At 40.7% G+C, this 21,454-nt stretch overlaps 2 protein-coding genes across 2 annotated transcripts; one reads left to right on the top strand and one right to left on the bottom strand.

The window, feature by feature from the left end:
• Positions 1-164: 164 nt before the first annotated feature.
• LOC103423548 (non-specific lipid transfer protein GPI-anchored 16-like) lies at positions 165-2,074 on the bottom strand. The gene is made up of 4 exons (XM_008361635.4): positions 1,680-2,074; positions 914-940; positions 624-677; positions 165-515 (listed from the first exon to the last, which is right to left on the bottom strand). Exons 1-4 carry the CDS (start codon positions 2,014-2,016, stop codon positions 301-303), a joined length of 633 nt encoding a protein of 210 aa, XP_008359857.3. The 5' UTR covers positions 2,017-2,074; the 3' UTR covers positions 165-300.
• Positions 2,075-17,612: 15,538 nt separating this feature from the next.
• On the top strand, positions 17,613-20,995 carry LOC103427395 (F-box/kelch-repeat protein SKIP30-like). Its single transcript, XM_008365448.4, has 3 exons — positions 17,613-17,927; positions 18,716-18,766; positions 19,538-20,995. Exon 3 carries the CDS (start codon positions 19,614-19,616, stop codon positions 20,649-20,651), a length of 1,038 nt encoding a protein of 345 aa, XP_008363670.1. The 5' UTR covers positions 17,613-17,927; positions 18,716-18,766; positions 19,538-19,613; the 3' UTR covers positions 20,652-20,995.
• The last annotated feature ends 459 nt before the right edge of the window (positions 20,996-21,454 follow it).

Here is a 21,454-nt window from a genome sequence, read left to right on the forward strand (position 1 = left end):
GAAATTGTCTAATTCTTCTTTGATGTTTTCCTTAAGCATGGAACGGCAAGATCAAAATGCCTCAAAATGGCATGCGGACTTCATCTGGATCCCAAGAGGAAAATACAATGAATTCGCCTTTGTACACATTTGATTAGCTATCACGTATTAGACGACATTCACTAGCCCAAACGATTAAACATCTAATCAGCCAAGCTAACAATTTTTATCAAGCTTACACCATCCCGATCAACACGATATAAAATTAAAGATCTTAAACCATAAAAAAAATGCATATGATACAGAGGTATCTAGCAATAACTAGTAAGAATTGAAAACCATAATTCCCAACATTATCAGTAGGACAGATGGTGGGGAAACATAAGATAAACTCGATGCTGATGGGGTCAGCTGTGGTCGTCCGATTCCTTGGGTACTTTGTGTTGGAGCTTCTGATTCATCTGATGGAGATGCTGGCTGCAGATCATCAGATGTTCCAGATTCTGGTGCAGGACCTGATGCAACTGCCTTAGAAGCTGTCCATCAATTCCAAGATATCAACGTTAGTACTATAGCCTTCATAAAAAAGAGTAAGTCTTCTTTGAAATTTAAAAGAAAATTAGCTAGTAATCAATAAATATTACCTCTTGGACTTGAAGAAGCTGTTGGTGGAGGAGTTAGCCCTAGTAACGAAGGACCTGCCAGTTCAAGTACTAGTTAACACGTTGGCACAAAGTCTCAGCCAATCTAGATGGGTCATGTAAGTCACAATATGTCGGACAATTGCCCAATTTAATAAGTCTAGTCTTTATATGTACTAGTTAACCGAAAATAAGACACGAGAGTCCATTTTAATTGATTAGTCTTGTCTTGTCTCAACACTAAACGAGGTTTAAATTTTTACATTCTTAGAATAACATGAATTTGAACATACCTGGAGCAGGTAAAGGACTACCAGAGGCTGCAGATTGAGAAGAAAAAAATCGCAAAATTAGATTTCGACTACAAGTGAATTATTGTCACCTAAAGTATGAATGAGTTTGTTAAAGGGTACTTGGCAAAACACTTTCAAGATACAACAAAGTATGAAATATTCGATTTGCAAAACCAAATTATATTCCCATAGAAATAACTAGAAAGAAATTGTATGAATGTGATGAAGAGAGAAGAGAAAGCAAGGAAATTTTGTAGACAACAAATTTCTGAATGATTCTTCTTTTCTGCCAATGTTACCAATATATAGAGTATTGCACCCATTAGACACATCATTTAGTTTGAGTATGTCTTTTCACTATGGAATACAACTTATTGCAGTAATATATCCAATAGACATATTTAATACAAAACATCGATTACCCAAAGATCATATATGTTATAGAGCATGCGGTCAGGTACCCAGTCAATGGGTATGTCTGTTAGCAACAATGAAAAGCTGCAATGCTTCAAATTGAAGAGATGCATTGGGCAAAGAACCCAGCTCTTTTCTACCAATACAAAACGCACGCATATACATATGCCTATTATATATATATATATATATATATATATATATATATATATATATTCTTGAAATATCCTACAAGTATAACACAAAAGCAGCAACAACAACAAAATATTTTCCCACTAAATGAGGTCGGCTATGTGAATCCTACAAGTATAACACAATTAAAAAAAAACAAAAAACTTATGTGAGTACGCACCCTTGCATTGCACTGGGACGCCTCCCATCTTACAAGCTCGAGGAAGAGAAAGCGCGAGGGTTCGGTTAATGGGCAGTTGGACAGGGACACCACCAGTTATAAGAAGACAAGCACAGTCCATGCCGGTGCCCATTAACGACTTTAACGAACTGCAACATCCGGCTGTCGGTGACCCGCCGTTGCTGGTACTCCCGGTGATGTAATTTGCGCATGGAGTGACGCTGCTTATCATTGAGGCTGTGCATGGTGTACTAATCTGCCCATTAACCAATCTTAGTGAAATGATTAGGAGGGTAATTGGGATTAGATTTAATCGACAATCCTTGAATGATTCCATGATTTTGTCTTCAATGGAAGGCTATAGGAATTGAAATACTGGGATTTAGAACTTAGTTGGGTTTGGCTCAAGTTGAGGAGGTATTTTATAGCTGATAAAATAGAGAGGTTGAGAAAATATAAAAATGAATAGTCGGTTTTGGAGTTCAACAACTATAACTAGGTTTTTTCACACTTGGACGAATCGTCTTTTACTTATAGCATTCTCTTTTACTTCTAGTTAGCGAGAAGATATTCAATAGGGAAACATTTTTAGTGTGTACATACGTCATGTCAAGTAGAGGGAGATTTGAATAAAAAAATTTAAAAAAAAATTTTCCTCTACTTATGTAACATATAGCGTATAACTCCGTATTCTGAACACAGAAACAAATTTCTCATTCAATAGGGTGTGCGACTGGGTGGATCTCAAGTGGGATATCATGTAAGACTATGTGAAACCAAAATATAGATAAGGATTTTTTTTTGTCAAAAAAAAAAAACAAGGATTCTCTCTTCAATTCTCTTTTTATTCTCTCCCCTTCCCTCATGTTTGAACGCTAAAGATTCCATCATGTTTGAATGTTTGAACGCTCAAGATTTCATTTTATAAATCATCTTGTAGAGAAAGAAAGAAGAAAAAAAAAACCTGTGAGAGGAGAGGTGGAGTGTAAGGAAAAAAAGAAGGAAGAGAATCTCAATCTCCCAAAAAATAGAGAGGTTTCATACTGTTGCGAACAGTGTTTAATAAATGACGAGGTATAAATTTTTACCGGAGTTTTCCTAATTACTTTTGACTTATACCTTATTGTAAATCCTCTTAACACATTGAAGGATATAGATCCTCTGGTGCAGTAGTGAACCATTTTAACAACTTGAACTGTCACATCCTAGCTCAGGTCCGGTTATATCCTGGACTCAACTCTATCGTAGCACGATATTGTCTGCTTTGGGTCCCAACCACGCCCTTACGATTTTGTTTCTGATAACTCACACGAGAACCTTCCAGTTTGTCACCCATCCTAGGAATGCTCTTGCTTGAACTCGCTTAGCTTTGGAGTTCCAATGAAATCCGAAGCCAGTGAGTCTCCAAAAGGTCTCGTGCTAAAGAATGTGAGCATGTACATATAAGTCATAGATGATCCACTTTCCGGGACGATGTGAGATCTAACAACTACTTTACCGGATAATTGATGATCAAATTATGTAAATTTTATTCAATTATATATGACGTATTCCTCTCAAATATGAATATTATATATGTTTATCAACTTTATCTTACTTTTTGCTTTGACATATCAAGTTGTTACTGGGTAGCTCCAAAAACTAAGGTAGGTAATCTGATTTTAGAACATATCATTGGGCATGCTTATTATTTATATTCTAGTAGGATGAACATTATTAATTAATGACAATTTATTATCTTATTTTATGAAAAGCTATTTTTAGTTGCCAGCAAACACTAATTCAGTTGAAGTTGGCCACCCAAATACACCAATCTTTTTTTTGACAAAAAGTACCAATTAATCTTAATTATTGTCTCAACAAAAAAATAATTCCCTATATAAATTCCATCCCATCCCTTATCTTTCCTCACTCAAACCCAAATCAGAAATATACAAATTACACACACATCTTTTAAAATTTTAATCACCTTAGTCCATCTCTTTTCATTATTTTAAAACAAGTCAAGTTGGCCATGGCATTCTAAGGGATTGAGATGGCTCTAGCCCTAGTCCTTGGGTCCATGCTATTGGGTGGAGCCGTGGCTCAGTCAAGCTGCACCAGCACAATCACAAGCCTGGTGCCTCAACTTCATTACTGGAAACTCATCAAACCCTTCATCTTCTTGCTGCTCACAGCTCTCTAATGTTGTCCAGTCATCTCCACAGTGTCTTTGCTCGTTGCTCAACGGTGGCGGCGCCTAATTGGGCATCACCATAAACCAAACACTCGCTTTGTCTTTGCCCGGTGCTTGCAAAGTGAAAACTCCTAACCGTTTTTAGAATTCAAAGTGAGAAAGTACTAGGGTTCCGCCGTCATCCTAACAATCCTATGTAGTTCTTCTAATTACTTATGAATTACATATGCATATTTTGAAAGTTAGGTTTTTCTAAAGTATATCCTACTTAGAACCTCCAACATAGAATGTATATCTAACATACAACCCGTCCGTCATGTCCAGATTGAATGTGAACATGCAAGACTAATTAAGTTTTGTGAAAACCCTTTGAACAACCATATAACCCTTAAGATGTGTCGTCCATCCTAAGAAGTTACACATATTAACCATAAGAAACCTTAGTCAATTTTAGGGACAGTTCTCTGCCAAAATTGCATCAAATTACTTTTCTAAATATACTAATGGTCGTGAATCACTAAGACAATTATATAATTTTAACCGGTGATTAACAACTCAAAACTTGCATGCATAAATTCATAAGCAAATTAAAAAGAGACTACATATTCTTGCTAAGGATCATGGCCTCACCCTATCAAAAAGAATTAATTACTCATATTCATAATAAAAATCACAAAGTCTTTATTGAAATAGAAAAAGAATAAAAACACCTTGAAAGTATAAGTCTTGAAATCTCTAAGTTTTGCCCCAAATATCCTCTCCAAAAATTGCATTAAAAAAAAAGAAAAAAAAAAGAAGCTGTAGACATCGAAATTTCGGTAAATAAATGTTGACCGATAAATCAAAGTTTCAACGCTCATGTATTACATAAATTTTACACGTAGCGTGTGTCTAAACAAAAAAATCGAAATAAGTTGGAAAAGTCATCAAACAGGACACGTGTCAACACTTGGCAGAAACGACTTATTTCATCTGGGATATTATATTCAAAATTAGGCCTTGGAAAATTCTATAAATAGAAGGCTAATTCATTCATTTGAGGAGAGGAATTCATATTACACCTTGAAGCTCTGAAGCTCTGAAACTCCGAAGCTCTCAAGCATCCAGGTTCCCGAATGATCAAGAAAGCCCTTTTCGTTCTTCATCAAATCCTCCTTCAAGATTAAGCCCTGACGGCCCTTGAAGAAAGTGTTCTTCGTTCTTCGTTCTTCGTTCTTCGTTCATCATTCTTCCAAGATCAAGCCCCGACGGCCCCTTGGATCAACAAACTTCCACCTTCAAGATCAAGCCCCGACAGCCCTTGAAGAAAGTGTTATTCGTTCTTCGTTCATCATCCGTTCTTCCAAGATCAAGCCCCGACGGCCCTTGGATCAACAATCATCCACCTTCAAGATCAAGCCCCGACGGCCCTTGAAGAAAGCGTTCTTCGTTCATCGTTCATCCAAGATCAAGCCCCGACGGCCCTTGGATCATCAACCATCCACCAATTCAAGATCAAGCCCCAAAGGCCCTTGAAGAACTTCCACCAATTCAAGATCAAGCCTCGACGGCCCTTGAAGAAAGCACCATCGTTCATCATCCGTTCATCCAAGACCAAGCCTCAACGGCCCTTTGGATCAACAACGTCGACAAATCTACACATCCAACCGTTCTTCAAGATTAAGCCCAAAAGCCCTTGAAGATCCGTTCATCACTGTTCTTCAAGATCAAGCCCAAAAGCCCTTGAAGACCCGTTCATCACCGTTATTCAAGATCAAGCCTTAACGGCCCTTGAAGAAACACTCATCCTTAACATCAAAGCCCCAACGGCTCCTTAAAGATCCGCTCAAATCCACCTTCAAAGATCAAGCCCACGGCCCCCTTGAAGAAACTTCCAACAGTTCATCCAAGATCAAGCCTCGACGACCCTTGGATCAACGAAACATCCACAAATCAACACCTTACGGAGATTGAATCAGAGGATCAAAATAGAGAGAGATTGTAACCCAAAATCATCAAATACAAATATTTGTTTGTGCACGTTGTTCTTGTCGCTTTCGTTTCAGGAATTTTCCGTGTTCACAAATTGGCACGCCCAGTGGGACAATCTCTACCTCTCATCTCTTTCTCCGTTCAAGAAATTCGAGCACACTTCCAAAATTAATGGCATCAAGGAAGGCTCAAACTGTTCCAGCAACTGGTGTAAAGAACAAGAGCGTCCTCGTCGCAAGTGGTGTCACTTTAGGCATCACGACTTGAAGCAAGGCAAGAGCTACTTCTGCCGCCTCTTTCACCTCTACATCAACTCTGCCAAGGGAACAAGAGCACCCAAGGCACGAGCCTTTGATCACCTTAGCCTCACCAAAGGCACCAAGGGGCGAAAGTCCAAGGAAATACTCTGAATCCATGCTCTCCGATGCCGATTCGAGCGGCAGTTCAGCCATGCAAGTCATGACCATTGGAGCAACTTCAATCGATGAGCAGCTGGCTCAAATGAATGAAGCAATCGCAAGGCTAACCCAAACTGTGGAAGAAAAAGACTTGCAAATCGCTGCACTCGTCAGCCGACTGGAGCCACAGGACGGCGATAACCCTAACCCAGAAGAGAAGCCTCCGGTGGAGAATATCGATATGAAGCCGGAGCCAGACCAAGCAGCGGCACTCATGGTATCTCTTTCTATCCAGCAACTGCAGGAGATGATCGCCAGCACCGTCAAGGCACAGTACGAAGGGAGTTCAAATACCTCCGGGTTGTACTCAAAGCCTTATTCAAAGAAGATTGATGCCCTAAAGATGCCGAGGGGATATCAACCACCAAAGTTCATGCAGTTTGATGGAAAAGGAAACCCAAAGCAGCACGTTGCACATTTCGTCGAAACTTGCAACAATGCGGGGATGGAGGGAGACTACTTCGCCAAGCAGTTTGTGCGCTCGCTGAAAGGAAACACCTTTAAGTGGTACACGGACCTAGAGCCCGAGTCCATCAACAGCTGGGAATAGTTGGAAAGGGAATTCCTCAACCGCTTTTACAGCACCCGCCGCACTGTGAGCATGCTAGAACTGACGAGCACAAAGCAGTGGAAAGACGAGCCAGTCATTGACTACATCAACAGATGGCGTACTCTAAGCCTCGACTGTAAAGACAGGCTCTCGGAAACCTCTTCAATCGAGATGTGCATCCAAGGCATGCAATGGGGTTTGCAATACATCCTTCAAGGCATTAAACCACGGACCTTCGAGGAATTGGCCACTCGCGCCCATGACATGGAGTTGAGCATCGCCCATCATGGGAAGAAAGAACCGATCGCCGACTATAAGAACGACAAAGTTCTTGGGCCAAAGTTGGAGAAGACTGCGTGGAAATCCACCAAAAAAACAATGACGATCAACACAGCTCCCGTCAAAATCCTTACAAGAGGCAAGGCGATTCAAACCGAAGCTTTTCGTGATCAAGAGATGCCTAGACGCACTTTGAAGGAGCTTGAGGAGATGACTTATCCATTCCCCGACTCTGATGTGGTTGCCATGTTAGAAGACTTGCTGGAAAAGAAGGTGATTAGTTTGCCTGAGTGCAAACGGCCAGAAGAGATGAATCGCACTGACAGTCCAAGGTACTGTAAATTCCACCGCTTCATCAGTCATCCGACAGAAAAATGTTTCGTGCTGAAAGATCTCATCATGAAGCTGGCTCAGAAATGAATCATTGAGCTAGACCTTGACGATGTGGTGAAGTCAAACTATACCACTTTCACTTTTGGCTCTTCCGACTCAAAGTTTTCACCTCAACCGCTGGGGGCATCCTCCAAGACAAGCAAAGTTGAAGGATGGACTCAAGTCACTCATAAGAAATTGCACAAGAAGCATACGTCTCCTCCACAAGTCCGTCAATTGAAAAGGGGGCAAATCAGCTCTTGTCAACCTTCAAAGCAACGTGAACGTGTTGAAGATGATGAAATTGCAACACAAAGATCGTCCGTTGCCATCACAATGCGCGATTTCTTGCCCGAAGACTTCTTCAATCACTCGGTCAAGGCTCCTTGCTATGAAGATTGTGAGGAACGCCTCTCCAAAATTGCTTGACAAATTAACCAATGCTCCTTGTTCGCACGAGCCTAAACTGCACGAACCAATGCTCCTTGTTTGCACGAGCCTAAACTGCACGAACCAAAGCTCCTTGTCCGCACGAGCCTAAACTGTAGGGCACAAGGCTCTTCGCCTGCACGAGCCTAAAACTGCATGGCAAAACGCTCATTGCCTGCACGAGCTGAAACTGCAACACAACACCAAATGCTATTTGTCTGCACGAGCTGAAACTGCAACACGGCACCAAATGCTCATTGTCTGCACGAGTTGAAACTGCAAACGACACCAACGCTCCTTGCCTGCACGAGTTGAAACTGCAAACGACACCAACGCTCCTTGCCTGCACGAGTTGAAACTGCAAACGGCACCACCAAAAGAAAATACAAAAAAATATCTATGTATTTGAACTACGTTATGACTTGATCTCTTTTTGGAAGAGTACGTAGGCAACTTGAAACATCAAAACTTCAAGTACAGTCACATCAAAATAAAAAAATTAAAAAAAAATTAAAAAAAAAGGTTGTATTAAATGTTTGACTGATGAAAGTCAATTTTTATTACAAACATTATTACAAAAAAAAAAAAAAGCCCAAACTCCAGGCCCAGGCCCGGCTGTCAAAACCCAAATCTCTCGCAGCTCTTTCTCCCTAGTGAGCCCACCTACAAATCAGGGCCCAGCTCCAGTACACTCGCCTCCTCACACCCGTTCCCATCCACATCCATGCATCCACCGCATTCCGTCGCACTCTCAGCCCTGATCCTCGCTTATTCTCTCTCCCCACACCACCAACTTCACTGCCACAAACTGCTCATCCTCTCACTATTCTTCCATCCCCAGTCGATCCATCAACATCTCCGCCTCCCCATTTCGATTATCCGACGCCTCCTGCTCCCACATCTGCGAGAAGCTGATGTCGGAGACACCGCACAAGGTTCTGGCTCTGGACGTCTACAATGACAAGATCAAGCACCTACTTGAGCCCGAGAACGCGCACCCCTGGTCCGATCGTATCCAGTTCCACCGATTCAACATCAAGCAGGACTCGCACCTCAAAGGCCTCATCAAAATGGCAGATCTGACGATTAATTTGACAGGACCTTTGCCCCCGCTCTCCACCGTTTCTTCCATGACCGACCCATCATAAAAAAATCACACTTCGTTTCAGCTCACCAGGATCCCAGTCAATACTTCAAATCCTGGTCTGCTCTCTACTCCTCCACAATCGGGTCTCCATGCTCGACGTCGTCACCGCCTTTGAATCGAAGCTGCATCAGTCAGGCAACAGATTCCAATCGAAGATCTCGGTACCCATCGCCATTGAACTCGCCAAAGCCCAACACTGTCACTCGCCTGACCTCGCTCGACATCCTGATCGCTGCGATTTCGTTCCAAATCGCGAGGAACACCTCTGGTCCAGATCCTGGGGCTGAGACCATCCGACCCGAAAAAGGCCTTGCGGGTCGCGAGAACTGCTCTGAAGAGAGCCCCGCTGCTGATACCAATTTTCAACCATTGCTACATTCCGTGCAAACCCTGTTTGGCGGGGAACCCCATCTTCTACGTCGACGAGAATCAGATCTTCTGTTGCGGCTTGGATCTATCCAATTTCTTCGAGCGCTAGTACTAAGCCACAATTGCAGCAACAGCATTTGCAGCTCCTCAGCCCAAGTCACATTCTTCCTTCTGCTTCTGATCGCCCTGAGGTTCCCGTGCAAGATGCGGCTGCTGCAGCTGAAAATTGGGTTAGTCATTTTCCATGGTTCCAATTGAAATGCAGCGGAATCCGTTTATGTTCAAAGGCGATTTGAGCGAGGGCACTGAGAGCTTTGGGGTTTCGTTCTTGAGGTCGGCGAGAAGAGTCCGAGCTCCATTAGATTATGTTGCCGCACAAGATGCGACTGCTGCAGCGGTTGCATATGCTATTGCTGGACTGCCTCCACATCAAAGGTTTAGTCTCTCATCAAGCTCTGAAGAATTGAGCTCAATATATGGAAGCAGACATCATGGTCAAAAAGTGGAGGAGATAGAGGAAGAATTCTACGAAGAGTTGTTACTGTGATGACATCGACAGTGTTGACATCATGGACATGGGTTTATGGTTTGTCAACAATTTCCAGGCCAATAGTTTATAACTATTGCCCATCTGTTCTGTTGAGAATCTTCTAATCCTATTGATGCAACGAATCGAATAGCTCGAGAATTGACGAGGCGGAGTCTAGTGTTTATGCTCAGTGGCTGTGCTTGGCTGCGCTTGGTGGCTGTGCTTGAGGGTTGTGCTCGGTGCCTCTGCTGCTACCTTCGGATCGGCGAAGAACTTCAATAACCGCCGTCAAACGACTAGCCGGTCATGAAGCCTCGACTGCAGCATCTCCGTCGTCTTCATCCTTCCCTGCAAATTCCCCATCCCGTCATCCAAATTTATACAAAAATAATAATAATAAAAAAGTATATGGTGGAACACTGCACCATGATTAAAGAAAAAAATAAAATAAAATAAAACAATAAAATAATAAAAATGCATGGTGCGTCTGGCACCACATGAAAAAAGAATAGTGGGTGCATGATTACAAAATAAAAAAATAATAAAAAAATAAAAAATAAAATAAGTGATGATGGTGCATCTGGCACCATGTGACAAAAGAAAAAAGAAAAAAAAAACGTTAAGAGAAATAAAAGTCTGTTTTTATTTATTTATTTTTTCTGGAAATTTTACATAAATTTGCATTATACATACTTAAAAAAAAATCAAATCAAATTTACAAGAGGGGATCTTCAAGGACGATCAGGTGCTGCCTCACCACTCGGCAGAGCTCCAGAAATGAGAGGCGCCGGAGGTTGACTGTTTGAAGTCACACCACTCGGCGGAACTCCAGGAAGAAGAGGAGCCAAATGTTGATCATTTGGAGCTTCATTACGCGGTACAACCCCAGAAGACGAAGGCAAATACTGCTGGAACAAACCCACAAACCGCTGATGATCAAGTAAAATCTGACCATCAGATTCCTGCATCTGGTCAATCTTCCTCTTCATGTTTGTCGCATAGCTATGTGCGAGCTTATGCAACTGTTTATTCTCCTGCTTGAGCCCTCTAATCTCCTGTTTGAGACTCATCACTTCAGCCACCAATGATTCAACTTGACGGGTTCGAGCAAATAGGTGTTGGGCCATATTAGACACAGAACCTGCACACTGCACACTGAGAGCCAGAGAATCCTTAACAGCCAACTCATCAGACCGTTTGGAAAGTAGTCTGTTATCTCTGGGAATGACAAGGTTTCGGGCCACCACCGCAGCGGTCATATCATTCTTCACCACCGAATCCCCAACGGTAAGAGGACCAGTAGGGGATATGAAGGATGGGCGCCATATGTTGTCTGGAAAAGGCGGGACTGCCTCTTCACCAAGATTCAAGTCAAAACGACGGTCGGAGGGTCCAGACATTTTCAAAGTGTTGAAGAAAAAAGAGATCAGACAAATCAAGATCTTAGAAGTGCAAGAAGGGAGTTTTCACAAGCGAAAATTCAAGTGTGCTTTGAAACGAACAGCGTGCCTCTATAAAAAATCAGCACTCGATGGGATTTCAGAGATCGAAGAGGCGAGCTCAGAATTTGAAAAGGCCATTCAAAAATCGAAGAGGCAAGCTCAAAAATCGGAGAAGCATCTTGCTTTTCCAGACGCGTCGGCACCCGTCACACGCAAACTCAGCTTTGTGGAAATCACGGGTAATTTGTCGACGCGCCGATCCCGGATATCGGAGAGGCGCCAGTCTTTTTCAGCCGCGTCACCACCTGTCATATGCACACTCAACTTTGCGCAAATCACGGGCAATTTGTCGAAGATTTTCGGTGAAAGAGAAAGCACGTGAAGTTTACTGTTCAATCACGCGTTAGTTGCCGACACGAGTGAAAGAATAGTACCTCTACAGGTATTAAGGGACCTCCTATAACTGTCCACCTTCACCTTCCATAGCAAGGCAGACATACAGAACCTTTCTTCATCTCCGAGAACCTCTCTTCATCTCCGAGAACCTTTCTTCATTTCCGAGAATGCCTTCCCAACGAGACCTCTCGAGTTACTTAGTGTTTCTTATTCCTTGGGGTACCTCTGCAAACAAATGACACCAAAGCAAAAGTATCTCATATCACCAGGGTAGAAAGCAAGAGTATCTCATATCATGCTTTCTCCTCGTCCTTTCCTTTGTCCTTGTTCTTACCTACAAAGACAAGGATAAAGAAAACAATATGCCGGAACCTCCACTCAAACTCGGGTAAGGAACCGACTGCTTGGAACCCTTCCCTGATTGCCTACCTAGCACTGCTCTCGAGTACTCGTCTCCCACTATTGCTGTACTTCCAAAGAAGCTGCCACATCTGCCTGAAGAACAGATAAGGCAAGTGAAAATGATACCTTGCAGCATGTAGAGACAACGTGCAGAAGAAACAAGCAGAGAAGAATGCAGCCTGCACAGTCAACTCAGCAGAAGGAGTCTGAGATGAGGAACTCGAGAAGATGCCACATCTGCCTGAGGAACAGATAAAGGAAATGAAAATGATACCTTGAAGCATGTGGAGATAAGTGCAACAAAGCACGTGCTGATTCACCCGCTACTTCTTCAAAATCAAAAGTATCTCATATCATCAGGGTTGCAATCACTCTGGACGGTGAACTCGTTTTGACCCTCAAATTCTTGGGTTGACTTACTAGGCGTTGTGGACTGCATGTGCCGTTTCACCACCCTTGAATCAAATCCTTAAAGATCAAGTCACCAACTGGAAGAAGAGCCCATCAATCTTGAAGATCATACCGTTGACCAAACTGTTCAGGTGTGAATTAGAAAGATTGAATAGAGCAACAAGTCGTCACCTCCACCTCGTGCCTGTTTGTCATGTGTTCGAGTCAACCTTCAAGAATCAAGCCTTAACGGTCATTGAAGAAGCTTCCAGCCAAATTCAAGATCAAGCATCGACGGCCCTTGAGGAAATCACAAGTCCGAGTCAAGATCAAGTGTCTACCACCCTTGAATCAAATCCAGTTCAAGAATAAGCTGTGGAAAGTCAACAATTGGAGGAAACCAAAAAATCTTCCAACCCAGTTCAAGAATAAGCTGTGGAAAGTCAACAATTGGAGGAATCCAAAAAGTCATCCAATCCAGTTCAAGATCAAAGCTGTGGAAAGTCAACAAGTGCAACAAAATACGTGCCGATTCATCCACTACCAAAGCCAAGGATCATCTACCACATGAAACTCCTTGGGGTCCAATTTCAACCTTCAAGATCAAGCATCGACGGCCCTTGAAGAAATCTCCAGCCCAATTCAAGATCAAGCCTCGATGGCCCTTGGATCGACATCTACAATAAGGGACTTCAAAATGCATCTCCTACACGTGACAAACACATGTATACAACGCGCCTTGAAGTGGGGGCATTTGTAGACATCGAAATTTCGGTAAATAAATGTTGACCGATAAATCAAAGTTTCAACGCTCATGTATTACATAAATTTTACACGTAGCGTGTGTCTAAACAAAAAAATCGAAATAAGTTGGAAAAGTCATCAAACAGGACACGTGTCAACACTTGGCAGAAACGACTTATTTCATCTGGGATATTATATTCAAAATTAGGCCTTGGAAAATTCTATAAATAGAAGGCTAATTCATTCATTTGAGGGGAGGAATTCATATTACACCTTGAAGCTCTGAAGCTCTGAAACTCCGAAGCTCTCAAGCATCCAGGTTCTCGAAGGATCAAGAAAGCTCTTTTCATTCTTCATCAAATCCTCCTTCAGGATCAAGCCCCGACGGCCCTTGAAGAAAGTGTTCTTCGTTCTTCGTTCTTCGTTCATCATTCTTCCAAGATCAAGCCCCGACGGCCCCTTGGATCAACAAACTTCCACCTTCAAGATCAAGCCCCGACGGCCCTTGAAGAAAGTGTTCTTCGGTCTTCGTTCTTCGTTCATCATCCGTTCTTCCAAGATCAAGCCTTGACGGCCCTTGGATCAACAATCATCCACCTTCAAGATCAAGCCCCGACGGCCCTTGAAGAAAGCGTTCTTCGTTCATCGTTCATCCAAGATCAAGCCCCGACGGCCCTTGGATCATCAACCATCCACCAATTCAAGATCAAGCCCCAAAGGCCCTTGAAGAACTTCGACCAATTCAAGATCAAGCCCTGACGGCCCTTGAAGAAAGCACCATCGTTCATCATCCGTTCATCCAAGACCAAGCCCCAACGGCCCTTTGAATCAACAACGTCGACAAATCCACACATCCAACCGTTCTTCAAGATTAAGCCCAAAAGCCCTTAAAGATCTGTTCATCACTGTTCTTCAAGATCAAGCCCAAAAGCCCTTGAAGATCCGTTTATCACCGTTATTCAAGATCAAGCCTTAACGGCCCTTGAAGAAACACTCATCCTTAACATCAAAGCCCCAACGGCTCCTTGAAAGATCCGCTCAAATCCACTTTCAAAGATCAAGCCCACGGCCCCCTTGAAGAAACTTCCAACAGTTCATCCAAGATCAAGCCTCGACTGCCTTTGGATCAACGAAACATCCACAAATCAACACCTTACGGAGATCGAATCAGAGGATCAAAATAGAGAGAGATTGTAACCCAAAATCATCAAATACAAATATTTGTTTGTGCACGTTGTTCTTGTCGCTTTCGTTTCAGGAATTTTCCGTGTTCACAAAAGCCTAAGGCAGGCAAAAAAAACTTATTTATACTACTCTAATTAAATCATCCTAGTCAAAAGTCTTAGAATAAGACTAGGAAACTAAATAAATTGAAATAAATTAGGAAATATAATCCTAAATTAATTTGGAAATTCGCCCAAAATCCTTCATAGCCACGTTTTGGACCCATATCAGCTCCAAAATTGGCTAAAATAGCTGAATTTAAAGCTTGGGTTATTCTGAACACTTCACCAGAAGGCCACGTACCAATCTGAGATCATCTTGGGCTTCAAAAACTGCATTTAAGCCCAAAAACGTTAATTTCCAACAACTCGCACGACTCATTTATTTAATCACCAGAAAATAACTGCTTGATAGAAATTTCTGAAATTTTGACACGAATACGGAAAGAGACACATGAACGTCCTCCAATTTGAATAACTCCAAAATTCATTCGTTTGATCATGTTTTGCTCCAGAGGAAGTCGAATATCCTATGTTGAAAATATAAAGCAAAATATCAAAATTCTACCAAAATAATTACCAAAATATACTAAGAATGAGGTAAAATATATAATATGAAATTGACTCATCTGTCCTAACTTTGGTCTTTTTATGGCTTTGTGGGAAGGAGACATCGTTGTTGCTCAATCTTCAAGTTGCACCAAGATAATTAGCATGTCCCCATGCCTTAATTATGTAACAGGAAACTCATCATCCCCATCATCCTCATGTTGCTCACAGTTTTCCAATGTGGTCAGCTCTCAGCCACATTGCCTCTGTGAGGTTCTCAGTGAGTTCTTCTTCACTTGGTGTGAACATCGATCAGGCTCAGGCCTTGGCTCTCCCCTGTGCTTGCAATGTCCCCCAATTAGCCGCTGGGTATACAAAATGAAGTGTTATTGTCATTTCAGAAAAAAAAAAATCATTTTGTACTCCTCTTAGTATCATTTCTCTTTTGTGCACTGCATTTTAGACACACAAAACCGACCACGTTCCTGATACGGTTCTATTAGAAAGTGTGTCCGCGGTGTTTTCACTTTCGTGAATAACATTATTATTCTGGTTTATCCGTTTATGTAATTCTATAACACAGGAGTGCAACATGACTTTATTAATCTTTGTGATTGTGCAGGGTTTAGTAAACTTGTTGATTAAGTTTTAATCACGATTTTTCAGGGTCTTCCACTCCAGCAGATTCTCCATCTTCAGAAACACCAACTTCTCCTTCAGGGAGTGGATTTAAAACTGTGCCATCAACACATATGGGGTCTTCAGACGGAAATTCTAACAAGATGGCATGTTTTCTTCTGTTCTTCTTGCTCTTCATTGCATCATATGCCTCAACTTCCACATCCAATTACTAAGCTTTTCTGCCATGTTGTTGGTCAAATTTTTGCATAATGTAGGCTTTTGGTGTTCATTCTTATACGCAGCGGGATATCATCGGTTACACAGTAAAATTTATCGAGGGTTAAGGATGGAATTGGCTATCTTTCGTATTAGCAAATAGCAGTAAGTGTACGTGTTTTCTGGTTTGTATATTGCTTAGTGTATATGGATTACATTATTTCTGATTATATATCTCTTCATGTCTATCTTTGTTGTCACGTGAGTTATATCTCTTCATGTCTCTCTTTGCTGTCACGTGAGTTTCACTATCTATCTGCTTACGGAACTGAAATAAAACAGGCACCGAGTTTTCTACTTTTCCATGTACAATACAAACCAAGTACTGGAATCATTGCTTGTACCAAAAGAAGCAAACAGATTAATTAACTTGTCACCAGTAAAACGTTGGTGAAGCCTCCAAATGAAGTCAAATTTCAATCCTGAAGATGAAAGAACAACCATATCAACTACAAAATCATGAGTTTTGACCAATACAATCGTGTTTTTTAAGTAAATTAATCACAAAATTAAATGATAAAATGTTCTACAAAATATGAGTTTTGACCAATATAATCGTGTTCTTTAAGTAAATTAATCACAAAATTAAATGCTAAAATGCTCTTATACAAAAGAACGTTTTATAAAAGCACTTTTGTAGGTCTGTCAAATTGCTCCATGACACGCAGCAAACGAGGGACCGTCACTGTGCCCCCTATGCCAAGGAAGGAAGGCTTATTCTGCAGTCAAACATGAATGCATCCAACCTTGCGTTGATTTTAATCTCACTTAATTGATCTTGTTTATCAATGATCTTCGTTGTCATACAAAATTATTAAATAATGCTAGGGAATATATGAAAAATAAAAGAAACACACCACACATAAACACAAAGAATTTAGTGAAGTTCAACGAACTTTGTCTACTTTTCGTGTGATCTCTCTGGAAAAAACACATGCACTATTAATAAGTCGGTTAGAAGAGCTTATCTAAAACCTTTATGTTAAACCCCAAAACATTGCTTTTGATCTCTCTGTCAGCTCTCTCCTATTGTCTTCTCAATGTAGTATGTTGCTCATGTGAACAGACAATCCACAAATATTTGGACAGTAAAATTTTGTTAATCGTAAGTTGGATAACAAGTAAATTCTCCCACACGAAAACACAAGCTCCTATAGAGAAGACATTTGATATGCCTAATCGCTTTATAACACATTAAAATATTTCTTCTTATAAAATCGATCGATAAAACTATTTTATTGTAGTAGCTCTCGCAATTAGTGGGACCATCATAGAGTTGGATAAACAAAAGGAATAATGGTAGGAAAACTAAATTTGAAGACTAAATTTGCAAACTAAATGATGTGTCACCAATGAGAATAAGCACGCTTATCAACGTTTAAGTAATAAATCAATTATTAACTTCCATGTCTTTTAGTTTTCAAAACTTTATTTCCAAATTTAATCTCTCTAACATTACCCAAACAAAACTTTCGTACAAAGTATTGCACGAATAAAGTAAGTGGATGCCATTACCCAAGTTTAACCTTTTTGGTAAGATTTTGAAAGCATGTGCCATGCACGTTTCAACCTAACCAAAACATAATAAAATTGCCATGGCTAAGCGCCAAGGAAATCAGAAGCAAACAGGAATTAGGAAATTAGGAATTATCCACAAATGTTTATTCGATTATTAGGGTTAAGTGAAAGAGAATAGAACACAGAAAATTCCCAAAAAAAATCCCCAATTTCCAATCCGTCGCTATAACGCTCGAATTCTCTCGCATTACCTTACGGACAAACAGCACGCACAAAATAACAGCTCTGAGAAGTCATCCTCTCAACCTAGAAAACCAAACGCTACCCTCTTTTTCTCTCTCTCACTCTACAAATTTGAGGAGCAAAGCACAAATCTTTGTGTTCTTCACCCGGTTCCTGTATTACAGGTACATCCACTTTCCCTCTATCTTTCTCCCTTTCTCTCATGGGCAAGGAAAAAGAAATTGTAATATGTGATTAGAGTGGTTTCAGTTGTAATTTGCATTTTTTTACCATAATTTTGGGTGAATTGTGGTAAATTTTTAGTTAGTACTGAAATTATTGATTGCCCAGTTTTTGTTATGTGGGATTGGAGATGGGTTTTGTGTTAAAAGTCCAGAATTTAGTGTAATAGTAGGGATTGAGATTCAAAGTTGTGTGCTTTGTGCATCAATAGGTGCATGAATCTGATTGGTTCTGTTTTTTGGATTGAAATTTGAAACAAAATTTTCATGCTTTTGTTGCATAAGTAGTAATGCATGTGAGTTCATACCAATTTGGTTGCATGACGCCTGGAGCATTCTTAAATGGTGGAGTCTGATTGAATTTGCGAATTACCTATTCCCTTAGTTCTTATTTGAGCAGGGGTTTTAATTTTCACATTTGGAATTGATAAGAAAGATCTCTTAGTTAACAGGATGGGCACCAATGCGTTTTCGTTTAGTGTGTGAATCCACCTTAAGCCAAATAGTTATGCCATAGCTGATAATGGTGTATACTTGAATGTGTGAGAATTTTCGGACCAACAACTAGTTTATTTGAAATGCTATGAGTTTGTCTGGTGTGTTTGAATGTGGGTAGTCTTGTACTGTGAGATATCTATAATTACTTGTTAGTTTTAATGTTTTGAACATCGTTTATACAAGCTATTATATCTCAAAGTTCAAATTTTTTAACTTTGTGTTTGCTTTTGTAGGGATTTCTGCATAGGGAAGATAATTGTTTTGTTTATGTCTCACTAAAACTGGTAAGTAACAGAGAGCAGTCATATGCAGCTATGTTTTGGCTATATTACGATATCAGTACATTAACAAATCTCTGTGGCTTAGATTTATAACATTGGCGTTTGTTTTCTTATCCTGTATTGTGCAGAATTAGTTTTACCTTATGTTATTTTGTTTTAGTTGTTATGTCTTTTCCTATTTCTTTTGAGCATCACGGTGTATTTTCTTTCTTCACATTTTCTTTTCTCTATTTTCTAGTTGAGAAAACTGCCTTTTCTATGTGCATTTGAATGAAGCACATTATGTTCCGACATTTTGAAAATTGATGAACGTTTTATGCTCTTTATGCTGTCATTTATGCAGTGTGGGATTCAAATGTAAAGGTCCTTCAGGATGTTTTAGCAGTCTCATTTGGATGCTTTTAGTAAATGATAACTTTTTTTTTTCCTTTTGTTTTGGGGCTCGGTGATAACTTTGGTGATTGAGAATCAGACCCATTTCATTTTCTAGATTATGTTACACTGTGATTGTCTTTTGTAGCAGTATATGCACATAAGGGCATTGAAAATTGCAACACAATTGGCGAGATGATTTCAAATGTTGAGGTTTTTTTAAAAGTTTTTGTTGTAACTTGTCGCATTTATTTGCGGATTACTTATGAAGTTTCGTAGAAAATACATTGAACTTTATTGTGCACCTTCTTTGATCTTAATACACCTTCATTGAAACTTTGATTTTGAAAATTTGAAATGAATATTCTCTTCTCAGCATAACCTCATATTTTGTTGTTTCAGGTTGTTTTGCGGTGCTGCGCTCGCGTGGCAACAATCAGCAGTGAAGATCATCTGAAACAGATGAACTGTGATTATTATGTCTGAACAACTGATAGAAGGTCTCCCCGACGCTGTTGCCCTTAGGTGCCTTGCATGGGTTCCGTTCTATCTCCATCCCAAGTTGGAGCTTGTTTCTCGTTCCTGGCAAGCTGCCATTCATAGTGCTGAACTTTTTAGAGCTCGACAGGAAGTTGGCTCATGTGAGGATCTATTATGTGTGTCTGCTAATGAACCAGATAATTTATGGCAGCTATATGATCCTCGTCGAGACCTTTGGATTACACTCCCTGTTCTCCCCTCTAAAATAAAAAACCTTTCCAACTTTGGCACTGTCTCAACTGCTGGAAAACTGTTTGTTCTTGGTGGTGGCAGTGATGCCGTTGACCCACAGACTGGTGACCATGGTACCTTTTCAACCAATGAGGTTTGGTCTTACGATCCTGTAATTAGGCGATGGAGCCCACGTGCATCTATGCTTGTTCCTCGTGCAATGTTTGCATGCTGTGTTTTAGGTGGAAAGATTGTTGTTGCAGGGGGTTTAACCAGCTGTCGGAAATCAATCTCTTTAGCAGAAATGTATGACCCTGATAACGATGTGTGGGCTCCAATTCCTGATCTACATTTATCTCATAATGCTGCATGCTCAGGGATAGTGATTGGAGAAAAGATGTACGTCTTGCACAGGGGTTTATCAACGGTGCAAGTCTTCGACAATGTGGGGCTTCAATGGACGGTTGAGGATTATGGTTGGCAACAGGGTCCAATGACAGTCATTAAGGGTGCACTTTATGTGATGAGCCATGGAGTTATCTCCAGGCAAGACAGAGAATCAGAGAAGGTATTGGTTTCGGCATCTGAGTTTGGTGGCAGAGTTGGGTTTGCAATGGCTGGGCTAGGAGATGAAATTTATGTGATTGGTGGGGTGATCCTCTCTGAACATGGGACCTCTGAGATCAAGCAAATATCAGACGTTGATGTTCTCACGATCGGAGGTGAAAGACCAACTTGGCGCCAGGCAGCTCCGATGACACGGTGCAAAGGAAGTGTTTATGGTTGTGCACAGTTGAGAATTTAGGTCTCATTTCTGGTCGCTATTTGTTGTTGTTTCGTAGGTGCTCTTCATGATGGTTTTCATTCCTGCTAGAAGGAATTGGCCACATGCCAGCTGCCTTTTTGTTATCGCCGGTCGGCTTTGTGTCATGTTACGACTTGAGTTCCCCTCGGAACTCCTATATCCGAAGGCAGCACGGTAAAAGGCCGAAGCGCCATTGGAAGAGGTAACAGTTCAGTAGTACAAGAATTATATGAGGTTTCTCATGGATCAAGCACTTGTTTTCTTTTGTTTTCTTTCCTGGATAATTGAACAAAGAATCTTAATGTATGTCCGTATCTTATTTAAATTTCTTTCATTCATGTTTATTTGATGGGGAAACCTATGTTATTCAACCCAATTTCATAGTTTGATTGATTATTGTAATTATGATACGCTGATCCAACACGATGTTAGTTAGGGTAGGGACACTGGCCACTTCATTCCCCTGTATTCTAGTCTCATTTAACTCCACACATCAGTCTCGCTCCATATGAGAGTTGCCTACCGCCACACACTAGCCTCACTCTATGAGAGAGCTGCCCTACTGAAATTTCTTTCACAAATTACATGACCAACTAAAGTTAAATATCATAGGCTCGTTTGAAACTTTTTGTTGTTAAAATCGATTATGCTCAAAAGCTCTTTTAATAAAAGTGTTTTTATTATAAAATGTCACAAAATTCATTAAAATTTAGGGAACTTTAACGAAAAACTCCCGGTACTGTTTACTTTAACGAAAAATCAATCTTGGTACTATTCACTTTACCCTTTATTTTGTCTTTATC

Source organism: Malus domestica, chromosome 03 (genome assembly GCF_042453785.1).
Source record: "Malus domestica chromosome 03, GDT2T_hap1".
In the NCBI taxonomy this organism is placed as follows: domain Eukaryota; kingdom Viridiplantae; phylum Streptophyta; class Magnoliopsida; order Rosales; family Rosaceae; genus Malus; species Malus domestica.